The following is a 21,222-nucleotide window of genomic DNA, read 5'->3' on the forward strand; positions in this document are numbered from 1 at the left end:
GTGGTTCTATTACAAACTGAAGTTTTTTTGTGCGTAGTTATAGTAGTGGGTGTTAAAGCAGGCCCCAGTGTAATGACAGTATGAAACAGAATGAGGTGTGTGTGTGTAGTGTTTATCAAGGTCCCAGTGTATTGAGGTCTAAGCCCCTGACTGTAATCTGGGTTATTTGACTAATCTGATTATTCTGCTCCGACTGGGGCTGCACTCACACACACACACACACACACACACAAGACATATGGGCTATCCGATTATACCTGAGACTGAGGCAGCAGTGGTCATTAATATTACTCCCTCAGTCGTTTGCACTGCCACACATTTACAAGAGCTTTTGGCTGTTTCACTACAACACACACGAGGACTAGCAGCAGTAGCAGAACCAGGATCGACTTGGGACCAACTCATTCAGGACACACTCCTAAAGGACTCATACGGATCTCTTTTGACAACAGGAGGCCTCGCAGGAACACTGTCTCATACAGCGACAGACACAAACCTACGCTGGTCAAGCAGAGGTGTCTAGTGAGAGGCTGAGGGACCAGGGAAGACTTTTCTAATGGAGCCAGCTGGTACTACTGCTGCTGCTGCTGCCTACCCCCGGAAGATTCTGGACTATATGGAAGGCTTTCTGGTCTCTAAGGTAAAACACACACACATAGGATTCAAGTCCCATTCTCAACCACTGTTTGTTGTGTGTGTTTGAGCCTGCCCTCTCTCCCCTAGACCCTGTTCACAGCCTGTGAGCTGGGTGTGTTTGACCTGCTGGCCTCGTCACAGCACCCCCTGTCTCTAGAGGAGGTAGCACTGGGAATCAGGGCCAGCCAGGACGGGACTGAGAGGCTCCTGGCAGCCTGCACCGGGCTGGACCTACTCAATACACACACACTGGACGGACAGGGTAATGCACACACCCACACACACACATTGGACGGACAGGGTAATGCGCACACACACACACACACACACTGGACGGACAGGGTAATACACACACACACACACCCACACACACACACTGGACGGACAGGGTAATGCGCACACACACACACACATTGGACGGACAGGGTAATGCGCACACACACACTGGACGGACAAAATAATGCACACACACACACACACACACACACACACACACACACTAGACGGACAGGGTAATGCACACACACACACTGGGCGGACAGGGTAATGCAAACACACACACACACACTGGACGGACAGTGTAAGACACACACACACACACACACACACACACACACACACACACTGGACGGACAGGGTAATACACACACACACACACACACTGGACGGACAGGGTAATACACACACACACACACACACTCTGGACGGACAGGGTAATGCACACACACACACTTGATGGACAGAGTAACACACTGTCTCTCTCTCACTCACTCACTCTTTCATATACCCCTCTCTGTGTCTCTAGTGATGTACAGTAACACAGAGCAGTCCAGTGTGTATCTGACCCAGTCCAGTCCAGTGTCCCTGACCCAGTCCATCCACTACAGCTCCAAGACCATCTACCTCTGCTGGCACTACCTGACTGACGCTGTGAGGTGAGTCCTCTCACCTGAGTTGTGTTCACCAAGGAGAACATGTTTGGATTTGAATTGAAACAGGAACCTGACCTTTGTACCTCCAGGGAGGGCAGTAACCAGTATGAGAAGGCGTTCGGTGTCAAATCTGAACATCTGTTTGAAGCCCTGTACAGGTGACACACACATACACACACAGCATATTCTCCTTCTCCTCCACACATTCTCTCCCTCTGCTTTCCTGCCTGGAGGAAAAGTGTCAGTGAAATGAGAAAAGTTGTGGAATGGCCTTGAGCTTTACAGTCAATCTAATGAGAATGGTATTTTTTATGGTTCAGGGATTTTCAAGGATCACATTTTATTTTAGAACAAAACACTTTCTCTTCATTACTCTCTCTCTGTCTCTCTCACTCTTTATCTGACTATCTGTCTGTCGTTGTTGGCGGTGTGAGAGGTGGGGAAGGACGGGAGAGGAGGGAGGAGGAAAAGGAGGAGAAGGAAACAGTTGTGAATCATTCAGGAAGCAGTTTATATTTGCTGGGCACAGCTGTCTGGCACTGTATGTGTAAAAATAGGTGTGTGTGTGTGTGTGTAGGTCTGAGGAGGAGATGGTAAAGTTTATGCAGCTGATGAACTCCATCTGGAACATCTGTGGTCGAGACGTGGTAACGGCCTTCAACCTCTCACCTTTCACAACCATCTACGACCTCGGGGGTGAGGAGTTGTGTGTGTGTGTACCATCTTGACATAAGGTGAAAGGTCACTGTGTAGAGTAGAGCTGTGTGTAATAACTCCAAAGACCACAGGGGGTAGCTGTGCAGCTACAAGCTGAGGCTGACACACACACACTTTATTGAAAAGGAAAGAGAGTGAGGGAGAGGCTAGGGAGAGAAAAAGTTCTGTGCGTTTTGTTTCCCTTTCATTCTGTTTTCTTCTTTGATTCCTTCTCTCCCCTGTCCTGTACTATTGAACTGTTTGTGCGTGTGTCTATGATTTGAGAGTGAGTGTGTTCAGAATACAGATTCCACTAAACAGAGTTCTGATAAAGCACACCCAACCTCAGGACTCAACAGTCTTCCAGACAGGCCAGGTTTCTACAAGTGTCTCTGTAGACACTGTCTGGGTGTAAAACCCAGACAGACACATCACATCACAAATACACACCAGGGCTGGGCAGGCTCTCCTGTGACTCAGCACCTCATTGGTCAGTTAAGGATTATTGATCTGCTAATTAGTTAATAGGTTACCATGGCAACATAATCACCTGTTTATTCCTGTGATTATAAATACTATATTACACATCACTGCATCTCTCTCTCTCTCTCTCTCTCTCTCTCTCTCTCTCTCTCTCTCTCTCTCTCTCTCTCTCTCTCTCTCTCTCTCTCTCTCTCTCTCTCTCTCTCTCTCTCTCTCTCTCTCTCTCTTTCTCTTTCTCTTTCTCTTTCTCTAGGTTGTAGTGGAGCGCTAGCCAAGCAGTGTGTGTTGGTGTACCCAGAATGCACTGTGACGATCTTTGACCTCCCTAAGGTGGTAAAGACATCCAGAGAACACTTTGTTACCGACGACAACCAGAGGGTCAGCTTCCATGAAGGTAGACAACTCCTACACCGAGAGACAGCCAATCAGTGACCTCAGACAGAGCGATGGGAGGAGCCATTGTCTTTGACTGACAGTATTGTGTATTTGTGTAGGGGACTTTTTCAAAGATGCACTGCCAGATGCTGACCTCTATATTCTGGCGAGAATCCTTCATGACTGGACAGACGTGCGCAGCATAGAACTACTGACCAAAGTCTACAGGGCCTGCAGACCAGGTACACACACACACACACACACACACACACACACCTCCTCTATCTCTCTCTCTCATTCAGTCATTCTTTCTGGTGAGAAAGATCAGATGCGACTTGGCTGTGTCTCTGTGTGTGAGTGTGCAGCCAGGTCACCTGTGATACAAGTCAGTATTCAACGCCCATCCATGTCTGACGACTTCCTGAGATGACGTGGAAACCGGCCACTAGAGTCAACAGTGAGCGCCCTCATTCCTAAGGTTGCTAGTTCGAATCTAGCAATATCATTTTAGTTTTAAGCCTATCCCAAACCTTAACCCTTATCTTAACCATTCAGAGTTAATGCCTGAACTTAACGATTATCTTAACCATTCAGATTTAATGCCTTATCTTAACCATTCGGAGTTAATGCCTTATCTTAACCATTCGGAGTAAATGCCTTATCTTAACCATTCGGAGTAAATGCCTTATCTTAACCATTCAGAGTTAATGCCTTATCTTAACCATTCAGAGTTAATGCCTTATCTTAACCATTCAGAGTTAAAGCCTTATCTTAACCATTCAGAGTTAATGCGTAACCTTAAGAATTCGGAGTTAATGCGTAACCTTAAGAATTCGGAGTTAATGCCTTATCTTAACCATTCGGATTTAATGCCCGACCTCAACTCTTATCTTAACCATTCAGAGTTAATGCCTTATCTTAACCATTCAGAGTTAATGCCTGACCTCAACTCTTATCTTAACCATTCAGAGTTAATGCCTTATCTTAAGAATTCAGAGTTAATGCCTAACCTTAATAATTCAGAGTTAATGCCTTACCTCAACCCGTATCTTAACCATTCAGAGTTAATGCCTTATCTTAACCATTCGGAGTCAATGCCTTATCTTAACCATTCGGAGTCAATGCCTTATCTTAACCATTCGGAGTCAATGCCTTATCTTAACCATTCGGAGTCAATGCCTTATCTTAACCATTCGGAGTCAATGCCTTATCTTAACCATTCGGAGTCAATGCCTTATCTTAACCATTCGGAGTCAATGCCTTATCTTAACCATTCAGAGTCAATGCCTTATCTTAACCATTCAGAGTCAATGCCTTATCTTAACCATTCAGAGTCAATGCCTTATCTTAACCATTCAGAGTCAATGCCTTATCTTAACCATTCAGAGTCAATGCCTTATCTTAACCATTCAGAGTCAATGCCTAACCTTAAGAATTCAGAGTCAATGCCTAACCTTAAGAATTCAGAGTCAATGCCTAACCTTAAGAATTCAGAGTTAATGCCTAACCTTAAGAATTCAGAGTTAATGCCTTACCTTAACCATTCAGAGTTAACCCCCTAGAGTCGATGTCCGCTCCCCCGCGGAAATCTAAATAGCATAATAAAAAATCAGGATAAAAATCGGTCAGTTTAAGGTAGAGCTGTCGCACCTCCTCATCTGGTGTGAAAGGTGACAGAGACACAGCAGTGTTTGTCAGACCATGAGACATCCCGAAAATCAGTCTTCTCACAAAATCATCTGTAGCATCTGACGGTTGAGACTGTCACAAACACGATGGTGTTCTCCATTTTGCTCTACGACCCCCACAAGGTTCTTGGGGCTCGTCTGAAGTCGGTACAGCCGATCTGCCAACTTCTGTACTCAAGTACTGTATATTGAGACTGTTTAGTGCCCAAAAGAAGGGGTTAAATACAAGTTGAAAAAGTATAATAATGTTTCCTGATCTTTCTTATATCTCTCAGATATTGGACAGACATTTCAGAACAAACTTCCTACCTTTTTTTTGTTATACTTCAAGGGGTCTTAAAATTCTGAATCAAATAGCAAATTTATCCTTGGTATGACCTTCTTAAAACAATTCCATATAGCTTAGTAGGGTTAATGCCTGAACTTAACCTTAAACACTTATAAATTTGATGTTTCGAACAACCTTGAAATTTGAGGTTCGAGAAACATGAATGGACGTCCTATTCTGATGTGAGAGCTGGTAGCCAAATTCTGTTTGTTGTTGTCTGTGTGTCCCATAGCTGCACTGTCATAAATCCACCCCTCTACTTACTCGTCCGCCCCCCCCCCCCCCCTCCCCTCGGGTGACTGTGTCAAGAACAGCATCCTATCAGACAAGCCCACAAGTAGCCACACACAAACACTATGGTCTTTGAGAGCTCCGCTGTAGCCAGAGGCTTATTACATAACACAAACACACACACACACTGGCAAGAACATAACACACACACATATTCCGCAGAGATGCAAATGAGGATTTTCTTTTAACCTTCAGCTCAACCTTCTGATAGAAACTAACAGAGTAAGCAGCAGTCTGGGAAGGACAACTGAGGAAGAACACAGCCAGGCCATCGTAGCCCAGAGCCAAAGAACGCAATCAGGCACTCATTATATGTTTTCTGTGTTTGTGTGCGTGTGTATGTGCGTGTGAGATTGTGTGTTTGTGTGTGTGTGTCTGTGCGTGTGTGTGTGTGTAGGAGGCGGTGTGTTGGTGGTAGAGGCGTTGCTGTGTGAAGACGGGTCAGGGCCTCTGACAGCCCAGCTGTACTCTCTGAACATGCTGGTGCAGACGGAGGGGAAAGAGCGGACGGCAGCAGAGTACACTGCCCTGCTGACAGCCGCAGGGTTTCAAAACATACAGGTGGAGAGGACAGGCAAGATCTATGATGCTGTCCTGGGACGCAAGTAGAGAAGTCTCTATATCTACTGTTGATGTTGCTGATGTACAGATCTGCTATCTTAATTTGATCGCTCTGTTGTCGCAAAGAATTTTAAAAATGCATTTTGTAGTGTATTCAAGGTTTGAAAAGGCTTCTTAAGTTTGTAATTTCCACTACAAAATGGCAGACTTGATTAACGGAAAATGAATCAACCCCTACAAAATTATAGATGAATTACAATCTACATAATAATTCACATTTCCCGTTGCTGGAGGTTTATTATTAACGGGGTCAAATGAAATGATAGACCGTTATTATCTCTGTAGACCTGTCTATCTCTGTAGCCTAGGTAGTAAACCTATTGTCTTTGTAATCTTTATTTGTATGTTAAAACCTTTGTTCTTCTGATATGATAGAATATTTACCTATTAAAACTGTGTTGTTCTACAGTCAATGTTCTACAGCTTCTCTGTTTCTGATTGGTTCTCTGATTTGTTCTCTGGGGAGGAAGGGTGGAAGTAAAGTGGAGGAGGGGGGTTCAAGGACATTCATCCTCCTCTTCTCTTCCCCTCCTCCTCTTCACCAGACTAATCTGGCCTCAGGCTGGTTCACTTCACACCACACGAACACTCTGTGATGATGTCACTGTTCTTTATCCAGAGGCCTTTGCATGACGCTCCTGTAAGACAACTGCTCCAGGGCATACACTCACAGCCACTGACCATGTGTGTGTGTGTTTATGCGAGTCTTGGTTATTCTTGGCAAAAGTTAACTTTTTTGTAGAGGTTATAGCAAGATTTTCCTACTGTATATTTTGGCAAGAAAACCACATTTTGCTGTAGGAATATTGTTTAAATATTAGCTCTGCATGGGCTCCTGAGTGGCGGTCTAAGGCACTGCATCTCAGTGCTTGAGGCGTCACTACAGACACCCTGGTTTGAATCCAGGCTGTATCACAACCGACTGTGATTTGGAGTCCCATAGGGAGGCGCACAAATTGCCCAGCGTTGTCCAGGTTTGGCCGGTGTAGGCCATCATTGTAAATAAGAATTTGTTCTTAACTGACTTGCCTAGTTAAATAAAATGGTCGGCCCTGGTCAAACAAGGCCTTGTTTGATTATAAGTATTTAGGTGATAGTGTCCTTGTGGTTGGAGTGTCCTCTTGAGATTGGAAGGTTGTGAGTTTAATCCCTGGCTGAGTCATACCAAAGACTGTAAAAATGGGACCTGATGCATCTCTGCTTTGCACTCAGCATTAAGGAGATAGATTGGGGGTAAGGCCCTATGATAGACTAGCATCCTGTCCAGTGGGTGTACTTGTACATCAAGCTGCCTCACCCTACAGAAACAATGAGCCATTCTGGCTCGCACAAGCCAAGAGAGACACACACACTTCTCACAATTCAATAAAAAACTTTTTCTGATGTAAGCCTGCTTTTCTCCAGTATATACATTCAGTTATTCATGCTGACGTCTCGGTGACAGCAGTATTGAGCTGAGGACGAAGCCTGTCTGCCCTGTAGGCTACACGCACGCACACACACACCAAAAACTATTTTTTTCCCACACATTCATTACCAGACACCTGTGGCCAGCAGACTCTCTTACTCTCTGAATGATTGCACAACTCTGATTCCTCTACCTCATCAGTCCTCTCCCTTCCTTCCTCTTCCTCCTGCCAGAAGTAGACTGGTGTGGGTTAGGTTAGGGCTGTGGGGTTGGAAGGTTAAAGCTGTTGTGAGCGGACCAAGTAATTGGGCATCACTCTAAAGCGGGAAGGTGGAACAAACGAGTCAGGAGTAGGTTTTCTTGATTGAACACAGTTCTATATTGAGGGCATTTGGTCAACACAAACACTCCAACATAATCAATGAAAATCTCCCAAGGGAAAAATAACATACATCTTCTTCTCCAGATCCAACAGGAACACAATACGATTGTCTTTAAACTACAACAAAAGTCACGGGATTGTCACCGTCTTAATGGTTCTTCATAGATAGCTCCTCTGTCTCGGTGGCCATCTTCCAGAGATAGTTCTTCCTCCCTCTCCCCTGGTTCCATACTCTCTCTTATAGGGGAAGGAGAATATCTCATTAGTAGTGTCAGCTGTGCTTAATTGCCTCTGGTCACCTTGTCTCCCATGCCTTGTTGGGCTACCATCCGTGAGCCCAGCCTGCCCTCTGGTGGTCCTTCCACACTGTGTAAAGATGCTTCAATGAATCTCGAATATATTATATTTTCTAAGGGCTTCTCTTACTAAGTACTAATTCAGGGTTTCTAAGGGCTTCTCTTACTAAGTACTAATTCAGGGTTTCTAAGGGCTTCTCTTACTAAGTACTAATTCAGGGTTTCTAAGGGCTTCTCTTACTAAGTACTAATTCAGGGTTTCTAAGGGCTTCTCTTACTAAGTACTAATTCAGGGTTTCTAAGGGCTTCTCTTACTAAGTACTAATTCAGGGTTTCTAAGGGCTTCTCTTACTAAGTACTAATTCAGGGTTTCTAAGGGCTTCTCTTACTAAGTACTAATTCAGGGTTTCTAAGGGCTTCTCTTACTAAGTACTAATTCAGGGTTTCTAAGGGCTTCTCTTACTAAGTACTAATTCAGGGTTTCTAAGGGCTTCTCTTACTAAGTACTAATTCAGGGGTGGGTCTCAACACGGTGTGTGTCTGTCCATGTGTGTGTAGCTGTCTGTCTCTGAGGACCATATATCTCAACCCTGATAATCACTTATTCCTCTCCCTCTCTCTCTCCCTTCATGAGCAGTGAGGTTTATAATAATGAATGTAAAACTGGACAGAGAAACAGGTACTGAGGGGTGAGACAGTGATCTTTGTAATGTAACAAGACAGTGAGACAGGTATTGAGCAGTGAGAGTGATGTTTAAGGTTAAATGGATGCGGTTGATGTGGGTGACTGCTGCCAGGGGAAAATGGCCTTTAAAAACATCCAACCACAGTTCAACTCATTAGCATATTCCCAATGATTATTTGTAACGGTCCTAGGCCTGTCTCTCACAGCATCAGGCCAGACACACGCACTCAAGCATGCACGCACACACACCACATAGCACACACATACACAAAACAGAACGATTGATCAGTTCTGCCACTGTTGATTAAGATCAAGTCTGGCTAAAGTCAGCTGTGTGCAGTCATGTCTGTCAGTGGAGAAAGCTTGGTACTCATTAGATTATGTGGATAATTAGCCAGCTCCACTCTCATTATCTGTACATGGCAACATAATGAGCTGCAGCAAGGACAGCAAACACTACTGTCTGTCTGTCCGTCCGCCCGCCCGCCCGCCGGTCTGTGTGCATGTGCCTCCGTTGCTGAAAAAATGTTATAGTTGTATGTAGAAGGCCTTAGTGACATTACTCCTGTCTGTCCGTCCGTCTGTCCGTGTGCCCATCTATCCATCCATCCATCCGGCCCTCAGTGACATTACTACAAACCTCTGACTACCCAAGCATGCTGCACGTTGCTCTACATACTTATACTGTCACTATAAATGCATAGAGACATTTTATAAATAGATCTTCCTCACATTTTAGGAACCAACTGTAGGCTACATTAAATGTATAAAAATTCAGAAATTCAGCGACGGGAAATGAGAGGAGCAGAGAGAGAGAGAGAGGGTTCAAACGGCTGCTAGATTCTCTTCCTCCAAGCTGTCACTGACTCATCCTAACAAGTTTCAAAATATAGATTATTTAAATGTCTAAAGTTTGGGTTTTGATAATATGAATGTCTAATACTGTACCTACTGTACATACATAGATACGTAATGAAAGTGGTTTGGGTTGGATGAGAAGGAACCTTGCCTGAGACACGAAGGCTCCCTGAGCTAATGCCTAGTCTTTAAATCAGTAATACAGTCTCCAGAGAGTCCTGGTTAGTATTATGTGTGTTCCAGCAGGTGTTTCCTGTGTGTAGCAGAGAGAACCAATCATTATGGTAATGCATCAGACAACTATCAGATGGGCTTCCCTGCTGCTGCTGCTGCATGGGAATAAGCTGCTCATATCTTATTCTGACACTGGAGGTGTGTGTGCGTGTGCGTGTGCATGTGCCTCCGTTGCTGAAAACATGTCATAGTTGTATGTAGAAGGCATAAGGATAGTATTGCTTATTTGCTGTGTTTCTGTGTGCGCGCACATGTGTTTGCTTGTGTGTGTGATTACGGAGAGAAAGGCAGTGTGTGATAGCTTCCGCATTCAGAGAGGCTGTAAAGCTCAGAGCTGATGATGACCGGAGAGACGAATAGCTACAGTTGAAGTCGGAAGTTTACATACACTTATTTGGAGTCATTAAAACTCGTTTTTCAACCACTCCACAAATTTCTTGTTGACAAACTATAGTTTTGGCAAGTCGGTTAGGACATCTACTTTGTGCATGACACAAGTCATTTTTCCAACAATTGTTTACAGACAGATTATTTCACTTATAATTCACTGTATCACAATTCCAGTGGGTCAGAAGTTTACATACACTAAGTTGACTGTGCCTTTAAACAGCTTGGAAAATTCCAGAAAATGATGTCATGGCTTTAGAAGCTTCTGATAGGCTAATTGACATCATTTGAGTCAATTGGAGGTGTACCTGTGGATGTATTTCAAGGCCTACCTTCAAACTCAGTGCCTCTTTGCTTGACATCATGGGAAAATCAAAAGAAATAAGCCAAGATCTCAGAAAAAAATTGTAGACCTCCACAAGTCTGGTTCATCCTTGGGAGCAATTTCCAAACGCTTGAAGGTACCACGTTCATCTGAACAAACAATAGTACGCAACTATTAACACCATGGGACCACGCAGCAGTCATACAACTCAGGAAGGAGACACGTTCTGTCTCCTAGAGATGAACGTGCTTTGGTGCAAAAAGTGCAATCCCAGAACAACAGCAAAGGGCCTTGTGAAGATGCTGGAGGAAACAGGTACAAAAGTATCTATATCCACAGTAAAACGGGTCCTACATTGACATAACCTGAAAGCCCGCTCAGCAAGGAAGAAGCCACTACTCCAAAACCGCCATAAAAAAGCCAGACTACGGTTTGCAACTGCACGTGGGGACAAAGATCGTACTTTTCGGAGAAATGTCCTCTGGTCTGATGAAACAAAAATAGAACTGTTTGGCCATAATGACCATTGTTATGTTTGGAGGAAAAAGGGGGATGCTTGCAAGCCAAAGAACACCATCCCAACCGTGAAGCACGGGGGTGGCAGCATCATGTTGTGGGGGTGCTTTGCTGCAGGAGGGACTGGTGCACTTCACAAAATAGATGGCATCATGAGGGACAATTATGTGGATATATTGAAGCAACATCTCAAGACATCAGTCAGGAAGTTAAAGCTTGGTCGCAAATGGGTCTTCCAAATGGACAATGACCCCAAGCATACTTCCGAAGTTGTGGCAAAATGGCTTAAGGACAACAAAGTAAAGGTATTGGAGTGGCCATCACAAAGCCCTGACCTCAATCCTATAGAAAATTTGTGGGCAGAACTGTAAAAGTGTGTGCAAGCAAGGAGGCCTACAAACCTGACTCAGTTACACCAGCTCTGTCAGGAGAAATGGGACAAAATTCACCCAACTTATGGTGGGAAGCTTGTGGAAGGCTACCCAAAACCTTTGATCCAAGTTAAACAATTTGAAGGCTATGCTACCAAATACTAAATAAGTGTATGTAAACTTCTGACCCACTGGGAATGTGATGAAAGAAATCAAAGCTGAAATAAATCATTCTCTCTACTATTATTCTGGCATTTCACAGTCTTAAAATAAAGTGGTGATCCTAACTGACCTAAGACAGGGAATTCTTACTCGGATTAAATGTCAGGAACTGTGAAAAACTGAGTTTAAATGTATTTTGCTAAGGTGTATGTAAACTTCTGACTTCAACTGTATGTACCTTCAGAATGTATTCACAACCCTTCGTTTTTTCCCACATTTCATTGTGTTACAAAGTGGGATTCAAATGGATTTAATTGTCATTTTTGTCAACAATCTATACAAAATACTCTGTAACGTCAAAGTGGAAGAAACATTCTAACATTTGTAAAACATTTATGAAAAAATAAAACACTAATATACAGTATCTTGATTAGATAAGTAGTCAATATGTGTTAGAATCACCGTTGGCAGTGATTACAGCTGTGAGTATTTCTGGTAAGTCTCTAAGAACTTTACCCACCTGGATTGTACAACATTTGCCCATAATTTTTTTCAAAATTCTTCAAGCTCTGTCAAATTGTTGATTTCAGGTCTTGCCATAGATTTTAAAGCAGATTTAAGTCAAAACTGTAAGTTGGCCACTCAGGAACATTCACTGTATTCTTGGTAAGCAACTCCGGTGTAGATTTAGCCTTGTGTTATAGGCTATTGTCCTGCTGAAAGGTGAATTCATATCCCAGTGTCTGGTGGAAAGCAGACTGAACCAGGTTTACCTCTAGGATTATGCCTGTGCTTAGCGCCATTCCGTAAATGTTTTATCCTGTCCTTAACTATTACAAGCATACCCATATCATGATACAGCCACCACTAAGCTTGAAAATATATGGAGAGTGGTACTCAGTCATGTGTTGTCATGGATTTACCCCAAACATAACACATTGTATTCAGGACAAAAAGTTTGCAGTGTTACTTTAGTGCCTTGTTGCTAACATGATGCATGTTTTGGAATATTTTTATTCTGTACAGGCTTCCTTCTTTTCACTCTGTCAGTATTGTGGAATAACCTTAATGTTGTAATTTTCTCCTGTCACAGCCATTAAACTCTGTAATTGTTTTAAAGTCACCATTGGCCTCATGGTGAAATACCTGGGCAGTTACCTTTCTCTTTGGCAACTGAGTTAGGAAGGACGTCTGTAACTTTGAGTTTACTGGGTGTATTGATACATCATCCAAAGTGTAATTAATAACTTCACCATGCTCAAAGGGATATTCAATGTCTATTTTTTTTTTTTATATTTACCAATCTACCAATAGGTGCCCTTTTTTGCGAGGCATTGGAAAACCTCCATGGTCTTTGTGGTTGAATCTGTCCTTGATATTCCCTGCTCGACTGATAATTGTATGTGTGGGGTACAAAGATGAGTAGTCATTCAAAAATCATGTTAAACACTATTATTGCACACAGGAGTGAGTCCATGCAACTTTTATATTACTTGTTAAGTACATTTTTACTCCTGAACTTATTTAGGTTGAATACTTATTGACTCAAGATATTTCAGATTTTCATTTTTCATTAATTTCAAATCATTTCTAAAAACATAATTCATTATGGAGTATTTTGTGTAGTGTGTTACTTCAGGCTGTAACACAACAAAATGTGGAGAAAGTCAAGGGGTGTGAATACTTTCTGAAGGCACTGTATGTATGAGTTTAACAGAAATAATTGTGGGTGACCGAGTGAGTTAGGAGCTGAAATCAGCTGGATCCCCACAGCAGCAACGAACAGAGATCTCAGGACGGAAGACAGCTGCACACTTGAAAGAGAGGGTGAAAAAGACTCAAAGATGGGAGAGAGCCGGACCCCTGGTCCCGGAGTGCCCAGAGCTAGTAACTTGGGGCCCGACAGAGCTAGTGACTTGGGGCCTGACTGAGCTACAGACTGTGAGCTGGGGGATGTTAGGCCTATCGGGACAGAAAGCGCTGTGCCTACTGGGATAGGAAACTAGGGACATAGCATAGCAGGAGACTGTAAAGGCACTAGGTGATCAGGGAACTGAGGACTAAGATGTTCTTGACCTGCTTGGGCTATAGGTGCTATGAACTGAGGACCTAGTAGGGCAGAGGGTGAGGTTCTAGAGACTGGAGCTAGCAGGGTAATAGCAGTAGTGGCCAGCAGAGACCACAAGGTGGTGACAGGCAAGTCCCACCAGGCAGGGGCTGACAGACCGGACCAGCCTAAAGCAGATTGGGGGCAGGCAGACACCATTGGACGGTGACAGGTTGGACTTGGAAGGTAGGATGAGGTAAACCTCACCAGACAGGGTCTGACTGACATTCTGATACTGTCACACTCTGATTTGTTTCACCTGTCTTTGTGACTGTCTCCACCCCCCTCCAGGTGTCACCCATCTTCCCCATTATCCCCTGTGTATTTATACCTGTGTTCTCTGTTTATCCGTTGCCAGTTCGTCTTGTTTGTCAAGTCAACCAACGTTTTTGTTCTCAGCTCCTGCTTTTCCCAGTCTTTCTTTTTCTCGCCCTCCTGGTTTTTGACCCTTGCCTGTCCTGACTCTAAGCCCGCCTTCCTGACCACTCTGCCTTCCCCTGATCCTGAGCCTGCCTGCTGACCTGTACCTTTGCCCCACCTCTGGATTGTTGACCCCGCCTACCCTGACCCTGAGCCTGCCTGCCGCCCGGTACCGTTGCCCCACCTCTGATTTACTGACCCCTGCCTGCCTTGACCTGTCTATTGCCTGTCCCTGCTGGATTATTAAGCCATTGTCAACTCGACATGTCTGCATCTGGGTCTTACCTTGATTCCTGACAGATACGTTGGCTGGAGTAGGGTGCTCTCTCAGGGTGAGCTCTGGTAACTCCTCCTTCCCTGGAGAGGGCTCTAGCACCACTGTGATCCAAGACTGGGGCTGATGGCGACTCTGATGCTAAAGGTGAGGGCATTGTCGAGGGTTCATGCTGATGGAGGCGCTGATGATCAGCTTTAGGCTTGAGAGAGTGATGTGGGGCTGCAGGGGTTAAATCTTCAGCATCCTCTTGAATATGAGCCACAGCAGCTGGCAGTGAACGAGATGGTGCATAAGAAAGGGGACTGGTCAGCCTCCACTTGGTCAGGATGGGCATCCCTTTTGGTGACCAATGGTGGTGATCTTTTCCTCATCGTAGATACTGAGCTGGCCCTCCGTGGTGTGCTGGTATGAGCCTGTGACACTGGAGGTTCAGCTGGTTGTGGGCGTGGTTTGGCTAGTGTAGCCATGTTTTCACCATAGTGGTACCTCCAAGTCACCCCACTTGTATCAGCCAATGATAGTTCACTGTTCCCTGTGCATCTCACGGAACCCTGCTCCTGCTGTCAGAGTGAGATCACAGTCAGAAGAGTATGGACTTGCTGGACTGTTCCTCATGTTTATTGTATTTTTGTATTTGACCCGTGTTTAGTGCGTGGATCTAATTGTAAGTACTGTTAGAAATGATTGGGATTTTAGTTGGGTGTTGCTAAGGCAGAGTATTTATGATGTTTATAAGGTTTATTTAGTTATTCGTTTTCCATGTGTGTCATGCTACTTTTAGCCTGCTAGCCAAGATGTTAGCCAGTCATGCTAGCTTGTAATGATGTGTACCACATGTCTCGTTTAGGATAGCCTATATATTATGTTCATATTGTCTGGGTATGCATATCATTATGTTTATGGACATAGACAACCACTGTGTAGCCTCATGCTACCATGTACTGTATTAAGCCTTAGCCTTATGTAGCATTTGCCTCATTTAGCCTGCCATTCTCGGGGAGCAGTTACTATCCCACGTTGGTCATCGTCTTGTGCACCTGCGCAGATTCTGTTTACAGTACGGTCACGTTTCAGTTGCTAGAGCAGATACTTTTTGTGTCATTGCATTTGTGTAGATGTGGCCTATGCTTATCAGTGGTCATTCTCTGTTGTGTGCATTATTCACCTGTATGCTTCATTGTATCTAGTCCTACAATTGTGGTAATACTTTCTGGTCATTAGTGCATGGTAATGTTTAGATAATATGTTATTACAGTATCCTGCATGGTAATGTTTAGATAGTATGTTATTACTGTATCCTGCATGGTAATGTTTAGATAGTATGTTATTACTGTATCCTGCATAGTAATGTTTAGATAGTATGCTATTACTGTATCCTGCATGGTAATGTTTAGATATTATGTTATTACTGTATCCTGCATGGTAATGTTTAGATATTATGTTATTACTGTATCCTGCATAGTAATGTTTAGATAGTATGCTATTACTGTATCCTGCATGGTAATGTTTAGATAGTATGCTATTACTGTATCCTGCATGGTAATGTTTAGATAGTATGTTATTACTGTATCCTGCATGGTAATGTTTAGATAGTATGTTATTACTGTATCCTGCATGGTAATGTTTAGATAGTATGTTATTACTGTATCCTGCATGGTAATGTTTAGATAGTATGTTATTACTGTATCCTGCATGGTAATGTTTAGATAGTATGTTATTACTGTATCCTGCATGGTAATGTTTAGATAGTATGTTATTACTGTATCCTGCATGGTAATGTTTAGATAGTATGTTATTACTGTATCCTGCATGGTAATGTTTAGATAGTATGTTATTACTGTATCCTGCATGGTAATGTTTAGATAGTATGTTATTACTGTATCCTGCATGGTAATGTTTAGATAGTATGCTATTACTGTATCCTGCATGGTAATGTTTAGATAGTATGCTATTACTGTATCCTGCATGGTAATGTTTAGATAGTATGCTATTACTGTATCCTGCATGGTAATGTTTAGATAGTATGTTATTACTGTATCCTGCATGGTAATGTTTAGATAGTATGTTATTACTGTATCCTGCATGGTAATGTTTAGATAGTATGCTATTACTGTATCCTGCATGGTAATGTTTAGATAGTATGTTATTACTGTATCCTGTATACACTATTCCTAGCATTCATATGTTAGTGTGCAGTATGTGTATATTATATCTAGCCTAAATTGCTCTTCCAGAGATGCATTATTTTTATTTATTCTAGTTCGCCATAGAACCACTTTTACTTTGAGCCATCATTAAAGAGGAGTGTGGTGTGTTGAACAACTAGCTCTCACAGTCTCACGTCAGAATTAGACGTTCATCCATGTTTCTCAAACGTAACATTTTGAAGCTGTTTATGCTTTGGTTTAGGCATTAACTCCCAATTTTTAAGGTTAGGGTTAAGTTTAGGCTTCAACTCCGTGTGAATAGCCTGCTGTACTGTATGATGTGTTTCAGCTCTGTGTTGCCTGCAGGCCAACACTCTCCCTCTTATATCTGACAGGCCTTTTATTCCTACAGTTTGTCTTTGAGAACCCAAAGTCCATAGATCAATGACACACAAGCATACAGATACGCGCAATCATGTATGCACACGCATGCATGCACGTACACACACACTCTCCTCTCTTCTCCTTTCTCTCCTCTCTTCTTCCTTTCTTCTCCTCTCCTCTTCTCTGTCCTCGCCTCTCATTCTGTCCTTCTTAAAACATACAGCTCGTTAAGTCACTCATTCTCAACAGATGAGTCATTCCAGCCTCCAGTCTAGCCAGGGTCCTAGTAAACACACATGTATTTCCAGCCTGAAACACACACAGCCTGAAACACAAACTACATTTTCTTATCTGAAGCCTCTGCTAAACCGTTCCTTCCCCAGGGTGCATCCGTCCATCCATCCATCCGTCTGTCTGTCTGTCTGCTGGATCTGACTCATTACTGCACTACAGGGGGCTGGACACACACACACACACACACACACACACACACACACACACACACACACACACACACACACACACACACACACACACACACACACACACACACACACACACACACACACACACACACACACAGCTCTCACATCTATCAGGGTGGCAGCTCTCACATCCATCAGGGTGGCAGCTCTCACATCCATCAGGGTGGCAGCTCTCACACCCATCAGGGTGGCAGCTCTCACATCCATCAGGGTGGCAACTCTCACATCCATCAGGGTGGCAGCTCTCACATCCATCAGGGTGGCAGCTCTCACATCCATCAGGGTGGCAGCTCTCACATCCATCAGGGTGGCAGCTCTCACATCCATCAGGGTGGCAGCTCTCACATCCATCAGGGTGGCAGCTCTCACACCCATCAGGGTGGCAGCTCTCACATCCATCAGGGTGGCAGCTCTCACACCCATCAGGGTGGCAGCGCTCACATCCATCAGGGTGGCAGCTCTCACACCCATCAGGGTGGCAGCTCTCACATCCATCAGGGTGGCAGCTCTCACACCCATCAGGGTGGCAGCTCTCACATCCATCAGGGTGGCAGCTCTCACACCCATCAGGGTGGCAGCTCTCACATCCATCAGGGTGGCAGCTCTCACATCCATCAGGGTGGCAGCTCTCACACCCATCAGGGTGGCAGCTCGTGGCCAGCAGGCTAAAAAGAGCTGAGGCCCATGGCATAAACAGCCTATGTTCTATCCTGTGCATGCGTGTGTGTGTGTGTGTGTCTGTGTTAGACAGCAGCAGATCCACTGATCCACAGTGACAACAGAGGGACAGTAGAGCCAGATATAACACAGACTGTCATGATGACCCATTGATGCTGTCTGCTTAAACCATCTATAGCTCTATAGAATGACATTCATGCATGAGTGTGTGATACATTCATCTTATAGGGTGCAGTCTAGAGAGATGATTCCCTCAGTACTACAGCAGAATTAGCAGACATGTAAAGTGACTTACCAGGAAGACTATGGAGTAATGGCGGCTTGAATATGGCTCCCTTTTACTGCTTTCACTGAGTTTTACACTAGTGAGAAATAACAGCAGGAATCTGTAACCGAAGCTGTGATAACAATATGTGTATTGAAACATGATTTTGAAAGGATTAAAAAAAAATATTAAAACAAAATGTCACTGGTATCTTGGTATGGCGCTAAAGTAAAGAAACGAACAACTATCAATGGCAATCTGAGATTCAGCACCACAGACAGCGGGATCAGAATCCTGTGATCTGACATTTCAGAACCAGAGGACTGTGGACAGCGACATTACATTACATTTACATTTAAGTCATTTAGCAGACGCTCTTATCCAGAGCGACTTACAAATTGGAAAGTTCATACATATTCATCCTGGTCCCCCCGTGGGGAATGAACCCACAACCCTGGCGTTGCAAGCGCCATGCTCTACCAACTGAGCCACACGGGACCACAGCGACCATCAGGTGCAGCCATCCCTGAATCCCTGAAATAGGCTACAGGAAAGCCTAGTAAGCAGCGGGAAGTGTGAAGGTCAAGACTCCCCACAGACTCTGTTTTCATAGACTGTTCACAAACAAGCAATTTTCCAAGATAAAAACATTTGATGAATCTTGTGTGGGTGTGTATATTGGCCTTCAGCAGTGGGGCTGATGGTGGAAAGTGGTGTGTATGTGTGTGCGTGTGTGCGCACATACATGTGTGTTAATGGAGGACCCGCATCTCTCCCCACTCCAACCCATCTCCCCCCACTCCACTACAGCGAAACCCATTACATACTGTATCTCTAACCCCCCCCTTCCCTCTCTCCTCCCCCGTCTCTCAGGAGGACTGTCTCTCCATTCAATCTGAAATGGAGTGTCTTGATGCTGTCATGGGTAAAACGAAGGAGACAGGGGCGATGTGTGTGCATGTGTGTATTTATGCCTGTGTAAGGAGGATGGTTTTGCTCACTGATGTGTTTTATAGGTTGTGCCGATATTTATTTCTCCCAGCAGTCTGAACATAGATAGATGAAGTCTTAACTCTGTAGAAGTGAAGAGGTGTGGAGAGATAAAGTCAGACAGACTGTGATCATAACAGAGCTGGAGAGCCACAGCCTTTAGATCTCTGCCATCTCAGCTCCTCAGCGAAGCCACTTCTCTAGTGCTTGTCTCTTGGTAAGACCATTGCAGAGGGTGGGTGCACTACTTTTGTGAAAAGAACACTTATTTATTTTTATATTTGTATTTTTTGTATTTATTCAGATTTTTCAGGGGGTGCTGCAGCACCGTCAGATCCCCTACTTCCTGTGGCTATGGGTAAGACTGTTAAACAGGCAGGTGTGTGTGTGCGTGTGCGTGTGCGTGCGTGCGTGGGCCTGCGTGTCATTGAGAAAGATTATTATTAAGAGCTCAGATCAGAAAGAGACATTTCAGCAGGTCTTCAAGACGTGCCAAAGCCCAGTTGATGCCTGGCACACACACACATGCGTGAGGATGGAGAGAACATAGAGATGTGCGGGTGGAAGGAATGTTGAGTGGAGAAGATGGGAGTGGTTTAAAGAGAGGATGGCGGTATGACGCAGCAGGAATGAGTGGGCAGAGGGAACCATATGCCCTGGGGGCTGTCATGTCTGCTTCTGAGAGAGAGAGAGAGAAAGAGAAAGAGAGAGAGAGAGAGTCTCTTAAATAACACAAATGATCTGTCTCCCATTGCCAAGGCGGAATAGCGATGTCTGATTACGTTCCTCCACGCAAGCACACACACTCTGCTGTAAACCTGAAATTACTTTTTGAAATGTAATTTGCGTTTTGTTGGTCAGTATTGTTAGTATTTCTAGGAGAAGATCTGGCCTATCCAATATGTTGGAGGCTTTACACCACTGGCTCTGCTGGGACATATACAATAGGATGAATCAGCTAATGAAACGATCAATTACTGAATTAATAATTAGAAATGTGACTCCTGCTGTGTGCTGTTCCTTTTCTTATTCTCTTCCGTTTTATTCTGTCATTCTTTTAGAACATATTTGTTGTTGTCTAATTGGAGCATTTGGAGGAAGCAGCTTATATGGGAGAGAGATGACTCATAGCAGGAGGGAACGGGATTGTAAGTGTGTGTGCGTGCGAGCGAGCGTGAATGTGTGGCTGCTCGTGTCACAGATGTCCTCTACTACTTTCAGCTTCTTCCCTCTGCTGCCAACACACACCAGCAGTCTGTGTCATTGAGATGGAGTGGCCCTAGTGATTTTGAATGTGGCACTGGGTATTGTTGACAGCAGAGGGGAGATGGTTGTTAATTAGAGGGGAAAGGTAATGACTGTGTGTGTGTCTGAGGGCAGCGTAATGACTGCTGGCAATACTCTGGTATGAGAGCCACTAGGAGACTAACTACGATGAATAGCTATTAACAGCTCTCAATATGCTAATGGCAGAAAGAGATCTCACTATAGTTATCCATTTTAAACCCTTTAACCCTCTACACTCATGGCAATTGGCCTTTATGGAAAGGGTAAATTAAAAAACATGCATGACCATTTTAGCAATTGAAAGAACACTTTGGAGATTTAGGCGGAAATTGTAATACCAAAGATGAGTACACAACAGTTCACCTGACACAAGACTGAATCCAAACATTACACCGTTGATTTGTCAATAACAAAATCTGACGATACTCTGGATACATTCAGTAACATAATAAAACTGTTCATGGAAATGTTGAGGTAGGTGCAACATAAGACAAAACTATTACAAGGG

At 44.0% G+C, this 21,222-nt stretch overlaps 1 protein-coding gene across 1 annotated transcript; it reads left to right on the forward strand.

The window, feature by feature from the left end:
• Positions 1 to 16: 16 nt before the first annotated feature.
• Positions 17 to 6,463, forward strand: asmt (acetylserotonin O-methyltransferase). The gene is made up of 8 exons (XM_071355112.1): positions 17 to 640; positions 724 to 898; positions 1,442 to 1,571; positions 1,658 to 1,726; positions 2,146 to 2,264; positions 3,001 to 3,141; positions 3,242 to 3,364; positions 5,827 to 6,463. The coding sequence occupies exons 1-8, from the start codon at positions 557 to 559 to the stop codon at positions 6,036 to 6,038; spliced, it is 1,053 nt and encodes a 350-aa protein (XP_071211213.1). The 5' UTR covers positions 17 to 556; the 3' UTR covers positions 6,039 to 6,463.
• Positions 6,464 to 21,222: the final 14,759 nt, after the last annotated feature.

This window comes from Salvelinus alpinus, chromosome 20, assembly GCF_045679555.1.
Source record: "Salvelinus alpinus chromosome 20, SLU_Salpinus.1, whole genome shotgun sequence".
Classification (NCBI taxonomy): domain Eukaryota; kingdom Metazoa; phylum Chordata; class Actinopteri; order Salmoniformes; family Salmonidae; genus Salvelinus; species Salvelinus alpinus.

Bases quoted from the DNA above. Each gene is read 5' to 3' on its own strand.
- asmt (XM_071355112.1), top strand. From the start codon at position 557: ATGGAGCCAGCTGGTACTACTGCTGCTGCTGCTGCCTACCCCCGGAAG. The intron at 1,572-1,657 runs GTGAGTCCTCTC...TTGTACCTCCAG, and splicing joins TACCTGACTGACGCTGTGAG to GGAGGGCAGTAACCAGTATG. The intron at 3,365-5,826 runs GTACACACACAC...GTGTGTGTGTAG, and splicing joins CTACAGGGCCTGCAGACCAG to GAGGCGGTGTGTTGGTGGTA.